Source organism: Anticarsia gemmatalis, chromosome 19 (genome assembly GCF_050436995.1).
Source record: "Anticarsia gemmatalis isolate Benzon Research Colony breed Stoneville strain chromosome 19, ilAntGemm2 primary, whole genome shotgun sequence".
Classification (NCBI taxonomy): Eukaryota; Metazoa; Arthropoda; class Insecta; order Lepidoptera; family Erebidae; genus Anticarsia; species Anticarsia gemmatalis.
The window spans coordinates 9,550,077-9,572,662 of record NC_134763.1 but is presented as its reverse complement, the minus strand read 5'-3'; the positions used below and the strand labels follow the sequence as shown (position 1 = coordinate 9,572,662).

The window sequence follows — 22,586 nt, the reverse complement described above, 5'->3', positions numbered from 1 at the left end:
AAACTCAAGGTTAAGTTATCTATGGGACAGAAAAAATAAAGAAATAAAACGAATTCAATCTGTAACATTTATTACTTGTTTTAGTTTGGTATCAGTCTAATAGGCTCTGATTCATTTGTTTACTTACAAAACTTTCTTTTTCACAATAATCTCTGCATCACCCCAAGGTAGACTGGCAGAAAAAGCACCTGGCATTAAGTCCACTCTTATAAAGCTCTTTATAAAAAGTTTAAAATAAATAAATAAGTTCTGGCATTTTACCATAGAGGTAGCAACGTCTAACCACCAATATTAATTGTCCAAACAGGAGATAGTAGCTAACGTGTCCAGCGCGGTACCTCGCTTTACCGCCGTGGGTTTAGCCCCCGGTCGGGTCTATGCCGCTGCCGTATTGGCTTACAACGCCAAAGGCAGAGGAGACCCATACCCGATACGCGCCAGCACACTCAGACCTCCGGAGAAACACCATGTTCATGATAAAAGTTTAGGTGAGTAGATATTGATTCTGGAAAAAAAAATTTTGATCTACAATAAATATTGACTGTGAGACTGTGATAGTCCCTAAATTAATTATTCTGAATGTACGAGATACCTTTGTAACAGCATCAAAAATAGTATTTGTCTTTGAAGCTGTGATCAAAAATTACACTAGGCTATTTTACTCGAGTACACTCCGTTAAAATAGGAGCAGAAAAAGCTTTTTTATAAACACAATATGAAGTTTAAATACATCCTTAGTATACTTCCTCTTTGAACGTTAGTGTGTAAAAAGGATAAAAAGACGTAAAAAAATAAACATGCATTTTAAACATTTTTTTAAAAAATCTGAATTATTTTAACTTTTACAAAAACCTTCACCTTTACTTTTCTTTAACAGATCTCCCTCGAACAGCCTTCCAAATGTCAGGAGCGATGTCAGTAGCAGTCGGCGGCGGGATCATAATCATGGTAGTGCTGATCCTCTTCATGATAGCCATGAGGCAGCGCTGTGCCAAGCGCAAGCCGAGGTCGGCCCCACCGCCGTCGTCGCAGCCAGCGTCACCGGACAAACTGAGGGAGAAGGAAGATAGTGAAAGTGATGATAGGAACCCTGATATTATACCGTCGGATACTGATCAGATGCAGGTAAGATTCAATAATTGCTCTTCCTATAGGAGATATATTATATTATGTTCTCATTTAGAGAAATTTGATATGTTACACACAAATAAAGCCTTGTTGAACTTGATGAGCGTATTGCAGGCGTATCGGAAAGTATTTTTATGTGAGTCAGTATTATTTTTAAAGTCACAAATATAGAGTGTAGTTTGTAAGTTCAGACAGCGCGAGCCCCAACCTAGCATAATAATTACATACTGCATTATGCTTTACTCAATTCCTTTTCCAAATAATTTGAAGAACCTTATATTATGTATTTCACCCACACAACTTCTGTGGGAAGGTTCAGCATGGGACCGCTATATTAAATAAAGTTCTTTTCACGTGTGCCCAAATTAAACTAAATCTTCTTTCTAGATGGACTACTACCGCCAGCAACAAGTGTCAACGATATCCCCTCCCCTGGGCAGTAGGGGACCACGAGGAAGTGTAGCTGGAGTACGGGGAGGATTACCAGCTTACTGCCCGCTAAGAACCGCGCCACCACCCAATCATGGCAATATGCATGAACCTACTGTAAGTTTCCTTTGAGATTATAATTCTAGGTTTCTTTAGCACCTGTCTGCGCTAGAATATCCTCGTCTTCTTTTTCTAATTGTAGGAGATGTAGGTCTTTGAAAACCGAAAAGACTTGTTACAGATTCTATTTGGTGGTATAATTTTATGGATTCTATTTAATTTTATTTGTCCTTAATTTTATCTGCCAGCAAAATTGTTATTCGCTTTTAAATCAATTGTAAACTAAATTCGCAAATGTACCAGTATTAAAATATCTTTTCACCAGATCGAGGAAGGCTATTCTTATGGTGTTCTGTTCGTCCAGAACGCAGGCATTCCTCCGCCGGCGCGGTTTGCCTCGGGATCGTGCACTTTGCCGCGCGGGACGACTGTTACTGGCGCGCCCGGCGCAGGCGACGCCCGTTGCGGGATCCCTCTACAGCATCTGCGCACGTTACCTCGACCCGCGCCGATAGCCACTGCGCCGACGCCGAACGCCCCGCGCGTCCCACCCCGCGACACCCCGCTCTGACAGACTACGCAACTATAGGACTCGTGTAAATAGGACCGTGTGAAAGTGCTCAAAAACTTTTTTAAATCGAGTGATTAGTGAGTTAGGTTTTTGTTGATAGGTGATTCTGTTATGTGTAAAGCCAGCGCGCTGAAAATCTACTTTAGTAAAGTACGACGGGATATATTCAGTACGCTGGTTTTACTGGTATGAAAGATCCTTTAATATCAAGTACTTGCTTTTGTAGATCACGAGTATCAAGAATATAATACCATGAATGATCCTTTATCAAAATTTCAAAGCGTCTAATTTGTATCAAGTTAAGATGGTTTCGTAATTGGTTTAAAATTAAAATGGCGTCTGCTATGACGTCAGAGGCAACCTCTTTATTACACCACTGTTCTGTGCGGAGACAAATAGTCTTTTGTCTAAGTGTTGAACGCTTCGCTGCTCCGTTTATTAAAATGTTCTGTAATAAACTAGCTGTTGGAACCAGTGTTTGTGACCAATGAACCAAGCTTGAGATCGTGGTTTTTTGGAATAAGATAAATTAATTCGAAGGTCAACGGCATTTAAGGCTTAAAGATAATTTAGAATAATTCGTTGTCTACGTGATTTTATATCGTTATGTCAAAGAATTTGTTATGTTTTTCTTAAGTGCTTGTTGCAATAATTCGTATTTGTTAAATTGATATATAACTACAAATACGCGCGCCTAAGCGCCTCTGATAAAGTTTCAAAAATGGTTTTATTCTATAAATACACAATTTTCGAAGACAGATCACGAAAATATGTGTTTTTGTATTGTTAAAAATATTCGATCGCTGTGATTTAGCACGTACTTGATATTAACATTAGTTGAATTCCGATTAGGTAGGATAAAATAATTGAAAATTCTGTTAAAAAATTTGTTTGTAAATCTAAAATGTAAATAACACATGTAAACTCTAGAGATAAAATTCGAACAATATTTATACTCAAAAAATGTTAAACAGTGTAAAATGGGGTTACGGATGTTTTTTTTTGGAAAATTTATCATTTTTATGTTTATAAATGGTTGTGAGAATAAAAAAACCAGATTTGTAACTAGATATATGAATATCAATATACCGTTTAAAGTTTGGGGTTAAAATGTGTTGAAGATTGGACTACTATTTCCTACTGTATTATAGTTAGTATAAAACTGATATTCTAGCTATAAAATAATCACTGAAATGTGATAATTTTCGCCTCATTCGTGTCCGTTTTGGTGTTTGCTGAAAAAGTTTTGCAATTCCAAATATAAATGGCGGTGATATCGCATTGAGTAGGTTACTAGCGCCATCTATGTTTAAAAAAAGAATGCATATAATAATATTGATATTTTTTTATAAGGGTAATTTTAAATACCGCAAAGTTACCTCTGATAAATCACTGCCAATTAATGATATTTACCAGTTCTAAGATTTCGTCTCTTTCTTTACTTAAAAAAACGTAATTTCATAAGCGAAATTATAATTTATGGGTTTTAAATTTTGAGTACTAACTAACTTGTATTTAAAATAACGGTTTTGAAATAATTTCTGACAGATAAAATTGTCTCTTTCGTTTATCATTCACCCTCAATATCAAAAAGAGCTTAAGTTACTTGAAATTCACTCCATCATAAGACGTTTTTTCACTAAAGGTGCAGTTTTCAGCAGACACTACAAATGAACATGAGTCTTGAGGCATTAACAATATAGTTCATATTACTTTGTCCATTAAGAGTTTTGTACATACAGTAACGATGTAAATATGTTTTATATTATAATGGTTATAATCCTATTTGTGTCTTAACTTGATGTAAAGTCCGTGGGTAAAGTCAGCAACAAAAATCGGTGAACAAAGTCGAAAAGGGGAAGGGAGGAGAGTAGATCTCCATAGCAAAAATTATTCAGATTGGCAAACTTATGAATTGCGAATCCCAAATGATATCAATAATTTACTTCTCTATTGTGCATTAGTGCATGATCAGTAAAAAAAGGTAATGCCGCACAGCGCACGTTTCGCTACGTGTCCATCTATAACTGAACATTATTCCAACATAAAATCATATCTAGCCGCATATTATCTTAAAGAAGCACTTAAATTACAATGTGTCTTGTTACGTATCCCAAAAAAACTATAAATGACATTTGATTGTTTAAATATGTGTCAATACCTTAAAAGCTACAAACATCGAAATATATTATGTTCACCCATTCACGTTTCTGACTGTACATAACTTTGTAAAACCTACCTGTGAAGGAGCGAGATAACCGAATGTGGTTAAATTACATGTAAAAGCAATCTCTTGGAAATGACAGATGATATTGCTATGTCTAAGAAGTTAGCAATTAAATTATATGCCCAAAGTTGGAAAAGCGTATTGTTTTTCCGAACATAATATGAGATTATAATGTACTTGAGTCGGATTTTGTGTTAAGAAGATTTTGTGTGAGGTAAGTTGACTTACTGCTACTTTTTTTTTGCAAATGGTTTGATTTTATTGAGTGTGATGGCAGGTTAAAAAGGTAATGTGTTAGTAAGTGAACTTAGTTTTAATTGACATTTGGTATTGATTCGAATCAAAAATACGTAAATTGTTCGTGATAATTATCATAATTATAGTCTGATAGATTATTTTTAAAGTATCAATGGCGAAAATCTGAATTGACGTGAAAAATATATTCAGACAGAAAATTTTGTTTATAAAGACCTGAATACACTTTTTTCAGTTTACTTTGACCTATTTTAAACACTTTTGTATAAATTTAATGATTTACTGATAGGGATATTTTTTTTTCAAATCAACATTGATCAATTCCAAAATACTTATGCACAAGATTTCCTCATTACGATAATTTTGAAGGTCTAACATTAAAATAATTATCATTGATAATTATCACGTGCTAAATACATGTAATTGAAGCTCATTCAATAATGAGAATATTACAGTCGTTCATATTCCACTGAATAATAGAATAGAAAATTATTGGTAACGTAATCGAACGATTTAAATGGAAATTGCTTGTCACACTCCGAATATATTTAATGGAATATCATCATGATTTGTTTGGGAACGAACTTGACAGTTTGTGAGTGCATTACTTGCTGAATGTTATTTTAAAGTCACCGAATTGAGTGCAATTTGGGGATTTCTTTTTCGGAATTGGGTTGTGTAAGTTCGATGTATGTAATAATAACGTTTCAATTGTGTTAGTTGTATGTATGTATTATGTTTAATGTCATACAGACTTACATAAGTGACTTATACAATCGGAATTGCATATTATTTTACGCGACTAATTAATTTTTCTCTTGATTCATTTTATATTAAAATCAGTACAAAATGGCTAAAGTGTCTAGCAAAAAAGCTGTTAAAAGTAATTGGAAGCGTAAGGTTCATGCAATTCGAAAATTTGTAGGTAAGCAACTTGTTTTATTAGAAAATAGAAAAAATCACCTGATTGTTATTAACCAACCACCAAGTTATAAATATCTCGTTCAGGTTTTACAAAGTATTTCTCCTCGGCTCTTAAGACGGGAACCATCGAAATGGACAATGGGTATTTACTCAATTAAATAAAAATATTAGTTAAAATAATTTGAAATTTCTCGCAATTTTTAATTTTAGCGGATATAAAATATCCTGTTTTGTTGCTAGTTAATAATTTTATAATTAAAACAATTAAGTTTGTACGTTAAATAATTGTAAATAGTTTAAAATGGAGTCTTTCTAACTGTCGGAATGTTTTCACTAAACTATTGGGAAACGAAAATAAATGGAAATATTCGAAAATGTTCGTTTTTGATGTTTTATTTGTGTCTTTAGTTTAAAACTGTTTATTACAGAGAGTTTGCTAGATAAGAATACACAAAAGGCTAAGGACTTTCTTCATTTTGGGAGGAGATCCTTGCCCAGCAGTTGGACAGTTTTGGGATAAAAAAATGCCGATATTATTATGTATGAGTAAGTACTATTTTTGTCACATTGGGCTTTACTCGGTGTCAATAAATTGACACGATGTCTCTACTAATTACTTTACAAAATAACCACATAAGACTAATTACAGGAACCTATCTTTTCAAAATTTACTCGAATAAAAAAAAATCATTGTAATTTATTAACGAGAGACGCATTAACTTTCTACTATAACTATACACATCCATTATTTACTCATTTCAATTGTGACACTTAACTCAAATTTTAACTCTAACTCCAATTTCAATTCAAAACATTTGCAAAACAAAACTTTTACGTATTCAATAGGAAACTTACATCGTAACTCGAAATTAATAAGTCTATTTTATCCAAACTCAATATCACATGAGTCAAAACTAAAATTACCTTAAAACAAAACTTAACAGCATTATAACAGTCTAAGAATACTTCTCGTCAAAGTAAATACTTCAACAAAGACACTAAACACATTTGATTGCAAACAATTTGCGAAGGTATTCCCCCAAAAAAGAGGGGATAGAACTTTGAGAATAGCTGAACTTGACGCATACTCTATAAGTTTTAGAGTTTCTCAAACTATTATGTGGTTGCCCCTTTATAGCAGCTATGCGAGTCAAGCTGTTTAGTTTGTAGTTGGGGGAAAAATGTATGGAGTTTTGGGAGACGGTGAATTTTAGAACAAAGGGAACTATTTTTAGTTAAAAGTTTGTTGAATTAAAGTAGAAGAATCGTTTAACTACTTCTCCATACGACCGTTTAACTACTTTTCCATATATTTAGTTCCAGAATAATTTGTGTGTTTAGGTTACAGAGAGGTCACGTTGGGTACATCCGAAACGGAGCTACATTAACATAGTAAGTACCTAAAATATTATGGCAAATATAAATCCATACAAGTAACGTGAGTATAATAATCACCAAATAATGCGTTTATTAGGAGCCAACAAGGAAGAGAAATTACCAGTTATTAATAAGGCTTCTAGTTTTGTCTACTTCAAATTAAATATGTCAAAGGAGACGCCTAGAAAGAAATATACTGTACCGCGATTCTGTACAACTATCGAGTATCGACTATCGACTCGATATCGAAAAATTTTGTATGAAAAATTGATCAGCGCCCCTAGCGGATTTTTGCAACAACTATGTTCTTCAATGGCGCCATTTTCCACCAAAAATTAAAATAAAATTAAATTAAATAAATTATTTTTTTTTGCTGGAGCGCACTTAAGGGCAATTCGAAATTCGAATTTCGAAATAAAATATTCTTTCCATTTTTAATTTTCATAAATTATTTAAATATTCTATATTAGATAATTTTAAGAAGACGAGGCCAACGAGGCTGAAAAGGTATTGTCTCCTTTGCTTGCTTCAACGTAGAAAAAAAAAGACGCTGATTCTTTTTTTGTGTTGATAATGTTTCGTTGAACAACATTTATATTATTGATTTATTTTTACTAATACCGTTTAAAATAGACTATAATTATTATTTATGAGATATAATACCTTTCATGATTATTTTTTATCCACTATATAATATATTTAAAATTAGTTAATACACAATTATTACCAATATAATCTTATTTAAAGAACAAATTTTCAGAACGAATCTTTTTCTCACTCTAAATGTCAAGTTATCGATACTCGATAGCTCGCGATTCTCTGCCGGATTGCTGCCGGTTTCCTAACGAGTTGCTCGATAGCAATGTATGGTATTCGATAGCGTGACGTTAGTATCGAATATACAGAATCGAGGTACAGATCATATCGTCTATGTCTTGCCAAAGAGTCAGGTGCGTAATACTCGTGACAGGCGGTCCTATATTACAAGATGTATGGATGTGAATGGAGCAAAGGTAGTTTGTAAGTATCGTACTGAGAGCCTTTCTTGACTCTACCTATATACGAAAAAAAGCGTGATTTTATATAATATGTATGTATTAAATGTGCCCCTCTAAGTATCATCGAATTCATAATTTTATAGCCATATCGGTATGCTTTTTAAATAAACTGCCTATTTTTAATTGTATGAAAATGTGTCAGTGTACACACATTTGTGCTCACAACTGTACGTGTTCTTAGAACTAATCGGATTACTCATTCATTGAATCAGTCGCTGCTCGGCAGTGTGATTAATTTTGTGCACTTTTTGCATCGCGTTTGTGCATTCGTTAGTGGGCTTAGTACGAGGATCTTTACATATTTATCTACCTATCTTCTCTACTGATTACACTTTAATGCTTAAAATTATACTTATTGCAGAGTAAATGAATGTTATACTTAATTAGAGTACTTTATATAGTTATGAGACCGTTACCTTGGCAACAAACCACAACAAAAAAAAACATCTTTATCACCCATTATTTATATATCGTCATAATCATCACTGAAGTATTTTTTTCTGAAGGCATGCTCATTTTATAGATATAGCGAATATCTGTAAAATTGCATACTTTCAGTAAAATATATAAATCCTGATACGTTAAACTATCCCAATCAAAAACATTTACCAGCTTTCAACTTCAAGTCGCGAACACCTGATCGCAACAATATTTAGGTAAAAAACCAATGTCCAAGATTTTTTCGCTAAGCTTTTCAATACTGCCACCGTTACGTTTGGTCAGAATTTACGAGTACACTTCCAACACCCTTTTAACCACACTCGCGTTAATGTTTACGCATTAGGTCTGCCTATTTTCCTGATTGCTTAGAAACAAAAAATAGCCCAATCGCGCTAAGTAAGAGAGTCGTTTGCTAAAAATGTTAGTTACGAAAAAAGCGTAATATGTACGGGTATTTTTTTATTGTGTATTGTTTTTGTTCCAAAAATCCATTTTCTATAATAATGAGAAACAGGAACTCATTAAAAAAATCCTAGAATAATTCAGTTTCTTACATAATTAAAACGGGCCATTATTATATTACATAATTAGTATTATATACCAGCTTGCAGCTCACGTACATGTATTAAAAATCTGTCAACATTCTACCTAATAAACTAACAGTAGTAGTGAAACGGGTCATTAATATTCTATTTAAAAAATAGCAAATCTATGAAAAAGGTATAAGGAATGACCTTTTCAAAATTGCATGAAGCGTTTATTGAAAAGGTCAAACCCCATTTACCTACGTCGTTCATCAATATCCGTTAATGCTTAAATATATTGTATACGAGTATACAGATCATATTGGTGATGTCTTACAAAAAGGACAGTAGTACGTTGTACTCGTAACTCGCGGTCTTGAATGATAAGAATGTATGGATGTGAATAAAGCAAGGAAGCCAAGTAGCTTTCTCTGTTCTCTGCCTACCTCTATGGAAGAACACGTGACGTTATGTATGTATGAACTGTGTAAATAAAGCCAAACTATGTAAAAGTATTCTACTAATATTCAAATAAAATATTCAACAATAAATTTGCTTATTTTTACGTCTAGACTTGGTATTATAAAATTGAATAACAGTGACTTGAATTTTCACCGTAAAATAAATATTAATTCGAAATTACGCAGTATTTCTTCACTGAAGCAAAACTTACATTACATTTATCGAAAATATTTAATATCAAACATTTATGGATATGCGAACATTTATTTAATATTAATTCCAGCTGCTTGGTACATGTTTTAAAGATAACAAGATAACTGAACAAACATTTTGCCTTAATCCCACTCTAATCACTAATTCAAACAGCAAATTCAGTGTAGCATCGAATACTTAAACATTCACGGGAATGTTCGAACTGCCCTCAGTGGTCCGAGGTAGCAAGGGTGTTAGAGGGGAGAGGGCTGCAAAGAGGGGGGTAGGGGGTAAAGAGAGTGCTTCCAGCAATTTGCATTTATTTACTGCTTTTCACAGGTAAGGCACGAAACAAAAGAACTTTTGTGGAGTCAGTGCGGGCCTTGGCAATCGTAAATTTTATTTTGTTTATTTTTCTTCGTGTGATAACCGTGATAGGTGTATGCGTAAGGTTTTCATGGCTTCAGGCTTTTTCGAGTTTATGACGGAAATATTTTAGTAACGTATATTATCGTGTGTTTTAGCCGAATCAGAATGTAGTAAGCCTTTTTGAGGAAGAAAAATATATGTATTCTGTAGCAGTGACTTCATACAAATAACATTTTTACTATTAAAATGTACCATACATTATTTTCTATGAACACATAGCAAAGTACTAGAAATCTTGTGTTAGAACTAAGTTCAAACAACAGTAGTAAAAATCACTAACTTACGTTTTCTTAATTACTTAAACATTTTTGTTCTATTTATTATTTTAAACCGATATTTTGAAGGTCGAGGAACAGACCTTAGCACATTTTCCAAGGACATGATTCGGAATCATACCAAATGGAATGGAAAGGACACATAAGTAACACAGATACATGAAATCATGCTTTTTCCACAGAGTCAGGCAGAGACCAAAGAAAAGTATAAGTTATATTACCATACGCTATGCCCAGATGGGTCACAGTTAAGCGTTATACCAAGATTTTTTCTTTATTTTATTTATAAATTTATCATCTTAACTAAAGTACTTGAAAGTTTACACATGAAAGGGGTAATTTGTTTACAAGTTAGTTATAGTGAAAAACTCGTACAACTTGCTTTTACTAAGGTATTAACTAGAGTAATTGTAGCTAACCTAGGTAATGTGTGCGTTTATTTTCTAGTTTTAGTGCTTAAAGGAATAGTGTAGCGGTGTTGTGCTACGACAGCCAAAACGTCTAAGATATTTTTTAATTAAATTTGTGTCGCGAACCCAATGTTCAAGATTGCGAATAGGCTATGCATACTTTCCTATAAATGCCCATGTGTACTATAAAGAATAATAGTTTTAGACTTTTGAGGTTATTACAAACATGCGATTAGCCTTCATAAACGGTCAGCGAATTAGATTAGGACCAATGAGACAATGAAAGTTCCAACAACGTGCGCTAAGTCTTATAGATACAGAAGTATAAACAAAATGTTTAATTCAATCTGATTTTATTTTCTGATTTAGGGTCTGTATGGTGACAATGATTCAAATAATTGCACAAGAAGAAAACACATTATGCAAACAGTGCAGATGAACACATCACAGATATCGATTTATAAAATAAATTTGTTATAATAACTCACCAGGATTTACATCAGGACACGAACTTTAAGACTCGCCGGCCGTCCGGGTCATCGCTGCGTAAAAAGGTACTCTTAAATGTCATTTACTTTTCTACCCCCAATTATTAGTTTCGAAATAGCTGCGTTCAGAAATTATATATTTTGATTTGATTCAATTAGGATATATTACTTGTTGCGATTGCATTCGCGACAAGTAATATATACCTTCGAATAAAATAAGAGTAAATTGAAGAATTTAATAATAATATGTTGGTATTTTAAGGTTAATAAGATATGTCTAAATAGTCATAAATTTTTGCGCTAATAAACTTAGGGTAAATATAAGAAGTACTCAAAAAAACTCATTCGTTAATTAATTAATGTTAATTCATAAAAAAATATTCAATAAATTGTTGCTACAGTATTTTCCAACAACTACTCAACTTCTCAACAACTACTCAACAATATTTCAAAAAAATAAGAGACAAAAAGGACCTTATAAAATTTCATGTGAAACTTTCAAAACGAAAATGATGTTTTGGTTCTTTAAAAAAAATCTTATACTTATCTTCACACCAGTATAACTATCCCTTTAGTAACCTGTCGATTTCACAATTACAATAATACAATTTACATCATAATTCACGTATCTAAGCAAATTAATTAGTATTTAATTAGTCCTTTGTAGTCACACAATCACATAACATGACACAAAGCGAATCAGATATAGTTTTCATTGAACGTAACCGTTTATTGTTCGGACACGTAAATACGAAATGGTGTACAAATGTTAGGATAATGTATGTTTATAAATAGATTTCGTGATTTTAGTTTGATATTACTAGGTTTGTGTGTTTGTATAACTAAATTGTTGAAACGATTTCAATAAATACTACAGAAAGGGTATATAAATTAGTAAAGATTTTTCGATTCCAGTCGGGCAAAGTCACCTACGTAAAGTAGTTTTATTTGATGTATCGCTGAAAAACAAAGTGCAACTTTTCAGTGACTATTATTAATGTGTAGCTTTATCGTCAGATTTTAAAATTTAAACTTCTACAACTAATATCATACATGGCCTTTTAAATTTCGGAATAAGAAAGGGATTTAACCATGCTTTTCGTGCAAACAAGCTCATGACAAAAAGATAGGTCTACTTTTGCATGTAAGTATAGTATTACGGACGGAAGACGGCCGGAATAGGCAACCGTGGCGCAGTGGGAAAAGTGATCACCACGCTGCTACCAGCGCATCCAGAGGTCATGGGTTCGATTCCCACACGGAACGGTTATTTGTGCGATCCACAAATAATTGTTTCGGGTCTGATTGTGCCTTGTGCCCTTTGTTTGTATGTTTGTAAAAATCCTCGCGACACAAGATTAATTCTAGATAAGTATAGATATTGAATTTTCAATAGATATTTATAATAGAAGTAGTATCGTTGATCTGTCGGACATCAGTTAGCTGCGCACGTAACGCGTTTACATCGTATTCATGTGCGCTGTACGCGATATCGCGCCGCGATCGCTTTCAACTAACAATACTGTACCTGCATTAGATACTCTGTGTAAATCTATTATAGTTATATCTAGTCTATTCTTAACTGCCACGTACCTGTACCTCGATTCTCTACCACTATTGACTACCAACAACCGGCTAGCTATCGACATTTGACATTTAGAATGTACTGCCAAAATGTTTCCTACGACACCCGTCAGAGGCGCTGATCAGATTTTCATACAAAATTTCTCGATGACAATTCGGTTGTCGGTAGTCGATAGTAGTACAGAATCGAGCTACTGTATTGTGTTAATAGATTTACCACGCATATCTACATGGCCTGCAGTTATCTTATTTTTTATATTTAGATACAATACGATAAAGTTATTTTCTGCACCTAATTTTGCAAAAATCCGAAGAAACACATAATTCTCTCGCAATTATGCATTCAGAAATTCAATAAAGTCGCTTATTCTCAACGATACTGTCAATATTTTCTAATTTATCAATCAAATCACTTGAAATTGGTTTGAAAAACTAACTCATGGTTCTGAATTGCATTTTCATTTAGACTACCAAAGTAGTTACACTTACATGTTTTGAAGAGCTTTCAACGGATAATACAAGCGGCTTGGTTACATTGTAACGCTACCTTTAGCTACAAGACAGGATCAAGATCTACAATTTCAGTACAAACGATGTAATAGATCTATCTGCCAATAAACACGTACATTTAGTAGTGACTGCAGCGTCAATACATTACTGCAGCCGGAGGTAACGTCCGACGCGTCCAATACAGTCTGTTTGCCTCGAGAGGCAACTGTCACGTTACATGTTGTACGTAGGGGTTACTTAAATATTCCTGAATCATTGTTACTATGTAATTTGATAATATTTCTTACTAAGAGCAGATTTTCCTGCACTCAGTACCATTAAGAAGCGAGCTTTTGACACTTGAAATAACCAAAAAAAAGTAGTTCTCGTGGAATACGCTAGGGGCGCTGTTTAGGTTTTCATATAACGTTTGTCGATAGCTACTCAGCTGTTTAAAAGACTTTAGTAGGAAATAACTCAACGAGTACAAGTGCTACAGAAGACAAGTTTCAGTACAAACAATACAATACATCTATCTGCCAATAACCGCGTACATTTAGTTGTGACTGCAGCGTCAATACATTACTGTAGCCGGCGGTAACGTCCGACGCGTCCAATACAGTCTGTTTGCCTCGAGACCTAACTGTCACGTTACATGTTGTACGTAGGGGTTACTAAAATATTACTGAATCATTGTTACTATGTAATTTAATAATATTGTCTTACTTAGAGCACAATTTCCTGCACTCAGTACTATTAAGAAGCGAGCTTTTGACATTTGAAATTACCAAAAAAAAGTAGTTCTCGTGGAATACGCTAGGGGCGCTGTTTAGGTTTTCATATAACGTTTGTCGATAGCTACTCGGCTGTTTAAAAGACTTTAGTAGGAAATAGCTCAACGAGTACAAGTGCTACAGAAGACAAGTTTCAGTACAAACAATACAATACATCTATCTGCCAATAACCGCGTACATTTAGTTGTGACTGCAGCGTCAATACATTACTGTAGCCGGAGGTAACGTCCGACGCGTCCAATACAGTCTGTTTGCCTCGAGAGGTAACGTTACATGTTGTACGTATTATAGTATTGTAGCTACTAAAATAACCTTGAATTATTGTTATTTGACTATATTGTGTTCTGTCCAAGCAGAAGATCTGCCAAGAATATTTTTTATGATGATCAAAGAATGGCCATATTTTTCGTAAGGTCTAAAAAGACACGATTTTAGCACCTATTATTGGATGATTTTAAAAATGCTGTATATGGTAGAATCTTAAAAAACTTTTAAACAACAATGGGATAACAAAAGTAAACGTATTTTTCTTATTTTTTACTTGACTTCGAGGTCAGATCTGGCCGTTTTATTCAGTGACCCATATCAAACCGGTAAGGAATGCACCTCATTGTTACCGTTTCCTATAACGTAGCCTAAGAAGTCATGTAACGCAGGATTTAAATTATATAATACAACTTAAATCTAAACTGTCTTATGTCAAAAAAGTTTCAAGTCTCTTTGACAATATAATTTAATACCGACTTCTAAAACACTATCTACATAATATGATGGTCACATTAGGACGCTCCCTATAAAAATCGAACTAGCAACTTGCACTCTACTACTTACCTATTCAAAAATATTTTGTAACATAACTTTATAATCGTATTGTAATTATTCCGTATCAATTTGTCCCCACACATTTCTTTAAGACACCCAAACCAACAATTAATGTCATTCAGCAACTTCAACTCACTTTCTTACACCACTTTCCACACCTTAACCCCTTCACCCAAAAATTAAAACAAATCACCTCCACCTTAATAAACGGAATCAAAATAACATTTAATGACGTCACGGTTCGAATGCATCAACATTACAGGGAACGGGTCTTATTAGCCGTGATTAAAACAGCGTGGGCCGCGGGCGTGATATCGACTAATGACTATTAGCAACCTTTGTGAGCCACGAACAGGATTACTGAGCACGTGATCGCGATTACAACACCCTTTATTGACGTTTTCTTAGGCAAGAAATTAACGTTTTTGGGAGTTTATACAAATATATTTTTGATGTAAGATACGTGTTTTGAAAACAAAAAGTCAGGTCAAAGATCAAGCTCATTAAAACTATGAAAAATAACAAATGGCTCAGCTCATAAACTAAAATAAACACCTGTCAGAAATTTCCTCAACACACATCAAGAAAAAAATATTTACTTGTTATTTTTTTCATTTCATATGATCTACTTAATGTAAGTTAGATATCTACTTATTAATTTCATCAATTTTAATAGTTAAGTGCTTCAGATTATATATTAAAGAATCATAAAGCATATTTGGCAGTTGTATATTTATACCTATTTTTAATGCAAACAGCATATGTAATCTACCACACAAACTCCAACATCCCAAAGTTATTCCGAACCGAGTAGAATACGACCAATCAGCCGATAGTCACGTTAATAGTGTTCTCAAAAATATCTCTCGCACCGAAGCCAAAACTCGGTGCGCTTCTAAACTTTCCCTCTGAATTGAGAGCTGACCAATTTGCATTTATTACTGTGACGTGCCCGGACCCTCCTATTTACATGAACGAATGTGACAGTGTATTTTAGATCGTTTAAAATGTTAAGTGAAATGAGGATGGGCAATGCGTTTAGTTGGACTGTTGGCAAAAGACTGGTGCAACCTGTTGGAAAGCAGATAATTTTGTGGTTTGTGGTGAGAATGGTTGGTTGCATTGAGCTTCGGTATTTTTAAAAAAGAAACAAAGGATAGCGAATACTATCTTTGGTTAGCGGCCAAAGCGTGTGATACGTAAGGTGTAAAACAGGCTTGATACTTTTGGCATTAACAGAAATGTGATAGACCAGTCTTTTTAAACTGCTATCGAAGTACATGTATTCTTATGTTTTCCTGTAGCCCAATTTTCTACTACTATCGAGTATCAACCGACTAGCTATCGAGAATTTTGTATGAAAATCTGATTAACGGCTCTAGTGGGCGTCGTAGTAACTATTTTTGCCGTACACTTTAAATGTCAAACTCTCGATACTCGATGGATCTGATTGTAAAGAACGCGCTACTATCCACGACGACCATTAAACTTAGAATCGTTATTATAAAACATACGTTATGCTACTGATCAGATAATTAAGCAACAAAAGAGCGAATCAATCAAAGCATATATGTAGATTAAAGGGCTTTACTTGTGGAAACTTGTTCCCATAGAGTTATCAAACGCCGGTATTCTGTATGTCTATCACTAAAATAAAACCTATGAAAACTGCAATAACTCTTTAAAGCAATAACCTCAAATATAACAAGACAATCCCTTTTATCTTTGTTTACGCAAGGCCTTAGAAAATGTTTTATTCTACGTATTTTACAAATGGCGGTACAAAGGCCGGCCGGCGTACATTTCTCAACGTTGCTTTTATTAAACGTCTGATGTAGTTTGTCACTGGCACAATGAAGGTCCGTGGTCGGTGCAGGTATGGACCGCGGGGAGGTAAGTGCCTGTTTGTGTACAGGTACTTTAAAAAGAATAATATTTTTTGCTGTAGATTTTAAAGGTTTATTTTAGAACATTCTGTTTTAGTTAGAATGTCTTTGCAAATGCAGTGGTTGTATTAAAATACTAGTGTTAACTTGTGTATGTCGTTGCGAAATACCGTGAAATTATCTTGCTTGAATCATTATTGTTATCCAAGAAGTATCGTAGATATTATGATTATATCGCTCTACTTTCTTGTAGAGCGTCATAATCATAATATTTTGACAAAACTCCTAAAATAAAGGAAAAATTATACGACTAATACAGAAGTTTGAGGGTTTTCTTGAATTATTTTCCTAAATAATATTATCAATGGTAATCATCATTCAAGATGATACCTTGCCTAAACGATTTGTAGCCAAAATTGCATTTTTTAAACAAAATGCCTTTTTTTCATAGGTCTAGGCGGATATAAAAGATCTGAAATTAAAACGGATACACATTATATTTCGTATTTTACACTTTTTAATAAACTTAAGAAAATATTTTAAACAGCTACATACCACACGGGCGGAGGTCAGGAAAAGATAAAGCGGTTTTCAGCTGGCGCGTATCTACGGAGTTAGTCTTAAAAGGTATTATTGTATCTATCTACTTGTAGCGCCGCTGTCACATTACCTAACATTGCTAATACTGCGCTTTTGTCAACAACACGTTTAGAAATGCTCTTGTTTTACAATCCTGAAAGCTTCTCTTAGTTCATTAGCTGTGAAACTATCTCTTAGTGCCTCACTACGATGCCATGGCGGCGTCGCTGGCTACTTATCCAAGCAGTTGGTATTGAAATGTCACGTTGCCACACCGTCGCCTCGTGAGTTAGGTGACATACATTTCAATATTAACTGCTTGGATAAGTAGCCAGCAACGCCGCCATGGCGTCCTAGTGAGGCTCTAACTGATAGTTACACAGCTCATGGAGAGATGTCGAATAGTGTTAGCGATAAAAAAATCATATTTTTTTTTATTTGTCCCGTTATTGGGCAAAATAATCAAAATCAAAATCAAAATCAAAATCAAATCATTTATTCATTTAGGTCAAGTGCTGACGCTTATGATAGTCAATGATACAGAGAGTGAATTTACCGCCAGTTCGGAAGGTAGGGCCAATGAGAAGAGCTGGCAAGAAACTCCTGGCCACTCTTTTTAATCGCCAAATGATTTTAACAATATTTATGCTGGTATAAAACATTGATGATGTAAGTAGCTGCTACCTACCAACACTACCGAACACACTTTGGTCATAACATAAATTAAATCAATATATTAAGGTGCTAATAAACAAGATATAAATAGTATTGGAAGCATGATGGGAGCATCTACCCACATAATAATATAAATGAAATCATAAGAGGCATTTCAAGAGCATACTGTGGTAAAGGAAGTACAGTTAGTGAAACGTAGTTGCTTAAAAAAAAAAATTTTATGGCAGTCACCACACCCAGGACGACCAGTCACCCCAAGCAGCACCCGTTCACGAGTATGACGCGTGGACCAGCCATCACCCCCTTCGCACATATTAGAGGGAAGGGGGTGACCCGGCACACGACGCCGCCGCAAGCAATGACATTTTAGTGAGCATGACGAACCTTGGCATGGGAGCCCACCATTTCAATGAAAAAAAAGAAAAATGAATACCACTGAGACTCGTGCAATACCTCTCTGTTACAGAGTTGAAATGACTGATTAATGTTTATACAATGCAAAGATGTATATATAAATATATAGATATTAATCTCGATTTCTGTAGAACGCGTAACTAACTAATCCCATGTTTTCTTATCCATTAAGTAATCGTCAACCTTATAATAACCCCTTTTAATAAGATGATCTTTAACAACTACTTTGAATTTTTGTTGGGGAAGATCCATAACACTGCTAGGGAGTTTGTTATACAACCGAACACCAAGACCTGCAAATGAGTTGTGTACTTTTTGCAATCTATTGCAGGGACCTACTAATTTGTGCTTATTTCTGGTATTAATGTTATGAATGTCACTATTCTTAGCAAACGAATTTATGTTTTGTTTGATGAACATCAAATTCGCAAAAATATACTGTGATGCCACCGTCAGTATGCCTATTTTCCCAAATACATCCCGCAGAGAGTCCCGCGCTCCTAAGCCGTAAATAGCGCGAATTGCTCTTTTTTGAATTACGAAAATTGTGTCTATATCAGCAGCTCTGCCCCAAAGTAGAATACCGTAGGACAAAACGCTGTGAAAATAACCAAAGTAAACCAGTCTTGCCGCATCTACACCAGCAAACTGTCTTACTTTTCTTATCGCATAGGCTGCGGAGCTGAGCCTGCCCGCGAGCTTTGTTATTTGGGTGCCCCATTGGAGCTTATTATCTAAATCTATACCTAGGAAGGTTGCGGAATTGACCATTTCTAATACCTCACCATTTAGAACTACGTTCGTACCTAGATTCCTAGCGTTGGGCATGGTAAATCTAATGCATTTGGTTTTCCTTGAATTTAACAACAAATTGTTGGCTGTAAACCAATTGAGAACCTGTGTAAGAGCACCATTTACATCGTCAAAATCAGTTTTCTTACGATCTACTTTAAATATAAGCGACGTATCATCAGCAAATAGTACGATATCACACAGATCCTGTACCTGATGTGGCAAATCATTAATATAAACCAGAAAAAGGAACGGACCAAGGATAGAGCCCTGTGGTACCCCGAGACTAACCGCAGATCCAGTGGATCTTGACCCATTTATGTCTGTATAATGCACTCTCTCAGACAAGTAGGATGCAAGTAAGTCAAGTGCCACATCGCCAATTCCATAGTACTTAAGTTTATATAAAAGAGTATTGTGGTCAACACAATCAAACGCTTTGGAGAGATCGCAAAATACCCCAATAGCATCCTGCGACATCTCCCAAGCATCGAAAATATGCCTAATAAGTGTGACCCCTGCATCGATGGTAGATCGACCCTTTGTAAAGCCAAACTGTTTGCTGTGGAGTAAATTATACAAACTGAAATGGCTTTCTAGTTGCTCTAATATAGCCCTTTCAAATATTTTGCTAATAGCAGGCAAGATGGATATTGGCCTAAAGTTACTGGGCTCAGTTTTACATCCGTTTTTAAACAGGGGAATTATCTTACTGTGTTTCATTAAATTAGGAAACACACCTACATCTACACATCGATTAAAAGTTGCAGCTAAATGAGGTGCTATTTCAGCGATAATACTCTCAAGTAACTTGACAGAAATACCCCACAAGTCCGCAGTATTTTTGGAATTAAGCGACTTGAATACTCTGATTACGTCAGAGGGGTTTATATACTTAAAATAAAATGAGACATTGCACTGACTCACATTGCTCCTAAGTAATGATTCTGCTTTAGCGGTAGAGGAATTTAAGGAACTAGTCGTAATGACTGGTATGTCAGAAAAATAATTATTAAATGTTTGAGCTACGCCTAGGCTATCTGTAATAACCCGATTGTTAACATTTAATTCGAAGTCGTAATCAGGTGGTGTTGATCGTCCTGTTTCATTATTAATAATATTCCAAGTTGTTTTTATTTTGTTGTTGGAATTTTTAATCTTGTTGCTTAAATACAAAGACTTAGCAGCAGCACAAGATTTTTTAAAAATTTTTGAATAATTCCTAACATATTCAAGAAAACCTGGATTGAAATTGTATTGTTTCATGGCATACAGCTCATACATCCTAGCTCTACTTTTGTAAATTCCTACAGTCGCCCAATCGCAAAATTTCAGTTTTGTGTTTTCCTTAGCGATCGTTTTTTCTTTAAAAATCGTATTAAACTGAGATTCAATAACGCTAAACAAAGATTTATAGAGATCGTCTGGGTCATTCTGAGTAATATCAATGTTGGAAATCTTGGCGGCTACCTCATGATTAAACAATGTCAAGCGGTTGTGTGTAATAGGTCTAAAAGTTATCGTGTTAGATTTGATAACATTCTTCCTAGAGAAGACTGCGTTCAGACCACAGTGGTCTGACGTTAAATCGTTAACTATGACCCTGTCTAGACATACGCAGTTGCTAAACATATTGTCCAAGCATGTGGCCGAATGTTCGGTAATTCTAGTTGGATTATTAAAAAGATGTTTTAGATTAAATGATTTGAAAAGAGTAATCAGTCTGGTGGTAGTGATGGACTGCTCCAATATGTTAACATTAAAATCACCACAGACAACCACATACTTGTTACTAACACTTAAACGCTTTAATATATCTTCAACTATAGTTTCAAACAAACTGAAGTCACTCATTGGTGGACGGTATATGCATACTATAACATGCTGCTCGAGTTCTACACAAGATACTTCGGCAGTGCGTTCTACTGACAAGCTAACTATATCCTTACGTTCTTTGCATTTTATGTCGTTGCTAACTAAGATCATTGACCCTCCATGTATTGCCTTCTTCCTACTGAATGCACTTGTTATAGAATAATATTGATTATTAAATATTAATTGGTGCGACAGCAACCAATGTTCGGTGACACAAAATACGTGTGTGTCGTGTTTTTTCAAAAATAATTCTATCTCTAATTCTTTGCCGGATAAACCTTGTATATTTTGGTGTACTACGTTCAGAAAACCTGCCTGTTTATCCGTTGTCTTGCTTAAGCGTTTAAATTATTGTTGTGCTTTGTTACATTATGCGTAACAGTGTCCTTACAAACTAAATTATCAATAATATTAATCACAGTATTGTTAGTAAAGCGACTAGACAATACTGTTTCGTCCTTAAACCTAGGTTGTGTTATATTGCCTATAACTAAGTTAATATTATATGCTAACAAACTAGCAATTATATGTCGATTTTTACAAGAAAGAAACATTCTTTCTTTAGTTAAATAAAAATTACTAATAAATTTATTAGTATCAAAAAACAATAGTCTATCACTATGATGACTTGTTATCAAATGTAAGATAGCATTCAACTTGTGAATTTGTCGGTTCTCATTCTCAGATAGTGAGTCAGAGTAGGGGAATGCACATATTATTATTTTTCCTGAATTAATTTCTAATAAGCTACTAATACTATGTATAATGTCCGCCTTTCTTAAACCTAAACTATTACCAATCATAAGAATGATTGGAGTGTCTACATCTAAATTCATTGTTTGGATTTTTTCCACTATTCTGCCTAACTTAAGGTTTTGGTAGCAGTGGTTGGTCACTTTATAGTTAATATTGTTATTTAAAAGTGATCCAAAACCAATACCTATCCTATCTGAGAACATTAATGCTCTGCTTGACTTAAAACTATTCTGGTTTGGCCTAAAACTCAACTTATGTTTTAGTGTTGCACCACTAGTCATATGTTGGGACTGCTTAGTACAGGGCTGTGACTCTAAATCACTAGTAAGTGAAGTAGCCTGAGAACATTGTGAACAGCGAGAACTATTATACAATGACAAGACACGTTCTAAGTTTTCCTTGCCAACCTTTGCAATCTCATCATATTTGAGTATATAGTCTCTAGTCTCCTGTTCATAGTCTAGTGTCATTTGAGATAACCTATCCTGTAAAGTGGTGATTGATGTCTTCAAGTCCTGAGTGTGTTTTTCATACAACACTTTACTTGAAATAAGTTGTTCGCTACAGGTGTCTAACTCTAATAATAAATCCCTACGTTCATTTGTCAATTCATTGTTATTATTGATCAATGATTTGATTTTATTGTTGTACCTACTGAGATTAAATTTAA

The 22,586-nt window shown here is 34.4% G+C and overlaps 1 protein-coding gene and 1 long non-coding RNA gene across 4 annotated transcripts in view; one reads left to right on the top strand and one right to left on the bottom strand.

Annotated features, from left to right (window-relative positions):
- Positions 1-5,973, top strand: part of side-VII (sidestep VII transmembrane protein) — a 306,643-nt gene extending 300,670 nt beyond the window's left edge. The window contains exons 14-17 of one of the 2 annotated variants that reach the window (XM_076126877.1): positions 308-488; positions 878-1,125; positions 1,516-1,674; positions 1,982-5,973. In XM_076126877.1, coding sequence (XP_075982992.1) covers positions 308-488; positions 878-1,125; positions 1,516-1,674; positions 1,982-2,188 — 795 coding nt within the window. In that variant the 3' untranslated portion in view covers positions 2,189-5,973. Of the gene's footprint in view, positions 1-307; positions 489-877; positions 1,126-1,515; positions 1,675-1,942 lie in introns of both variants that reach the window. The other variant, XM_076126876.1, reaches the window with a different exon arrangement.
- Positions 112-22,586, bottom strand: part of LOC142981170 (uncharacterized) — a 180,676-nt gene continuing 158,201 nt past the window's right edge. Inside the window, exons 1-3 of one of the 2 annotated variants that reach the window (XR_012959923.1) lie at positions 11,251-11,308; positions 859-1,050; positions 112-505 (exon numbers count right to left, since the gene is read on the bottom strand). This is a non-coding gene — a long non-coding RNA (uncharacterized LOC142981170). Of the gene's footprint in view, positions 506-858; positions 1,051-11,250; positions 11,309-22,586 lie in introns of those variants that run through there. The other variant, XR_012959924.1, reaches the window with a different exon arrangement.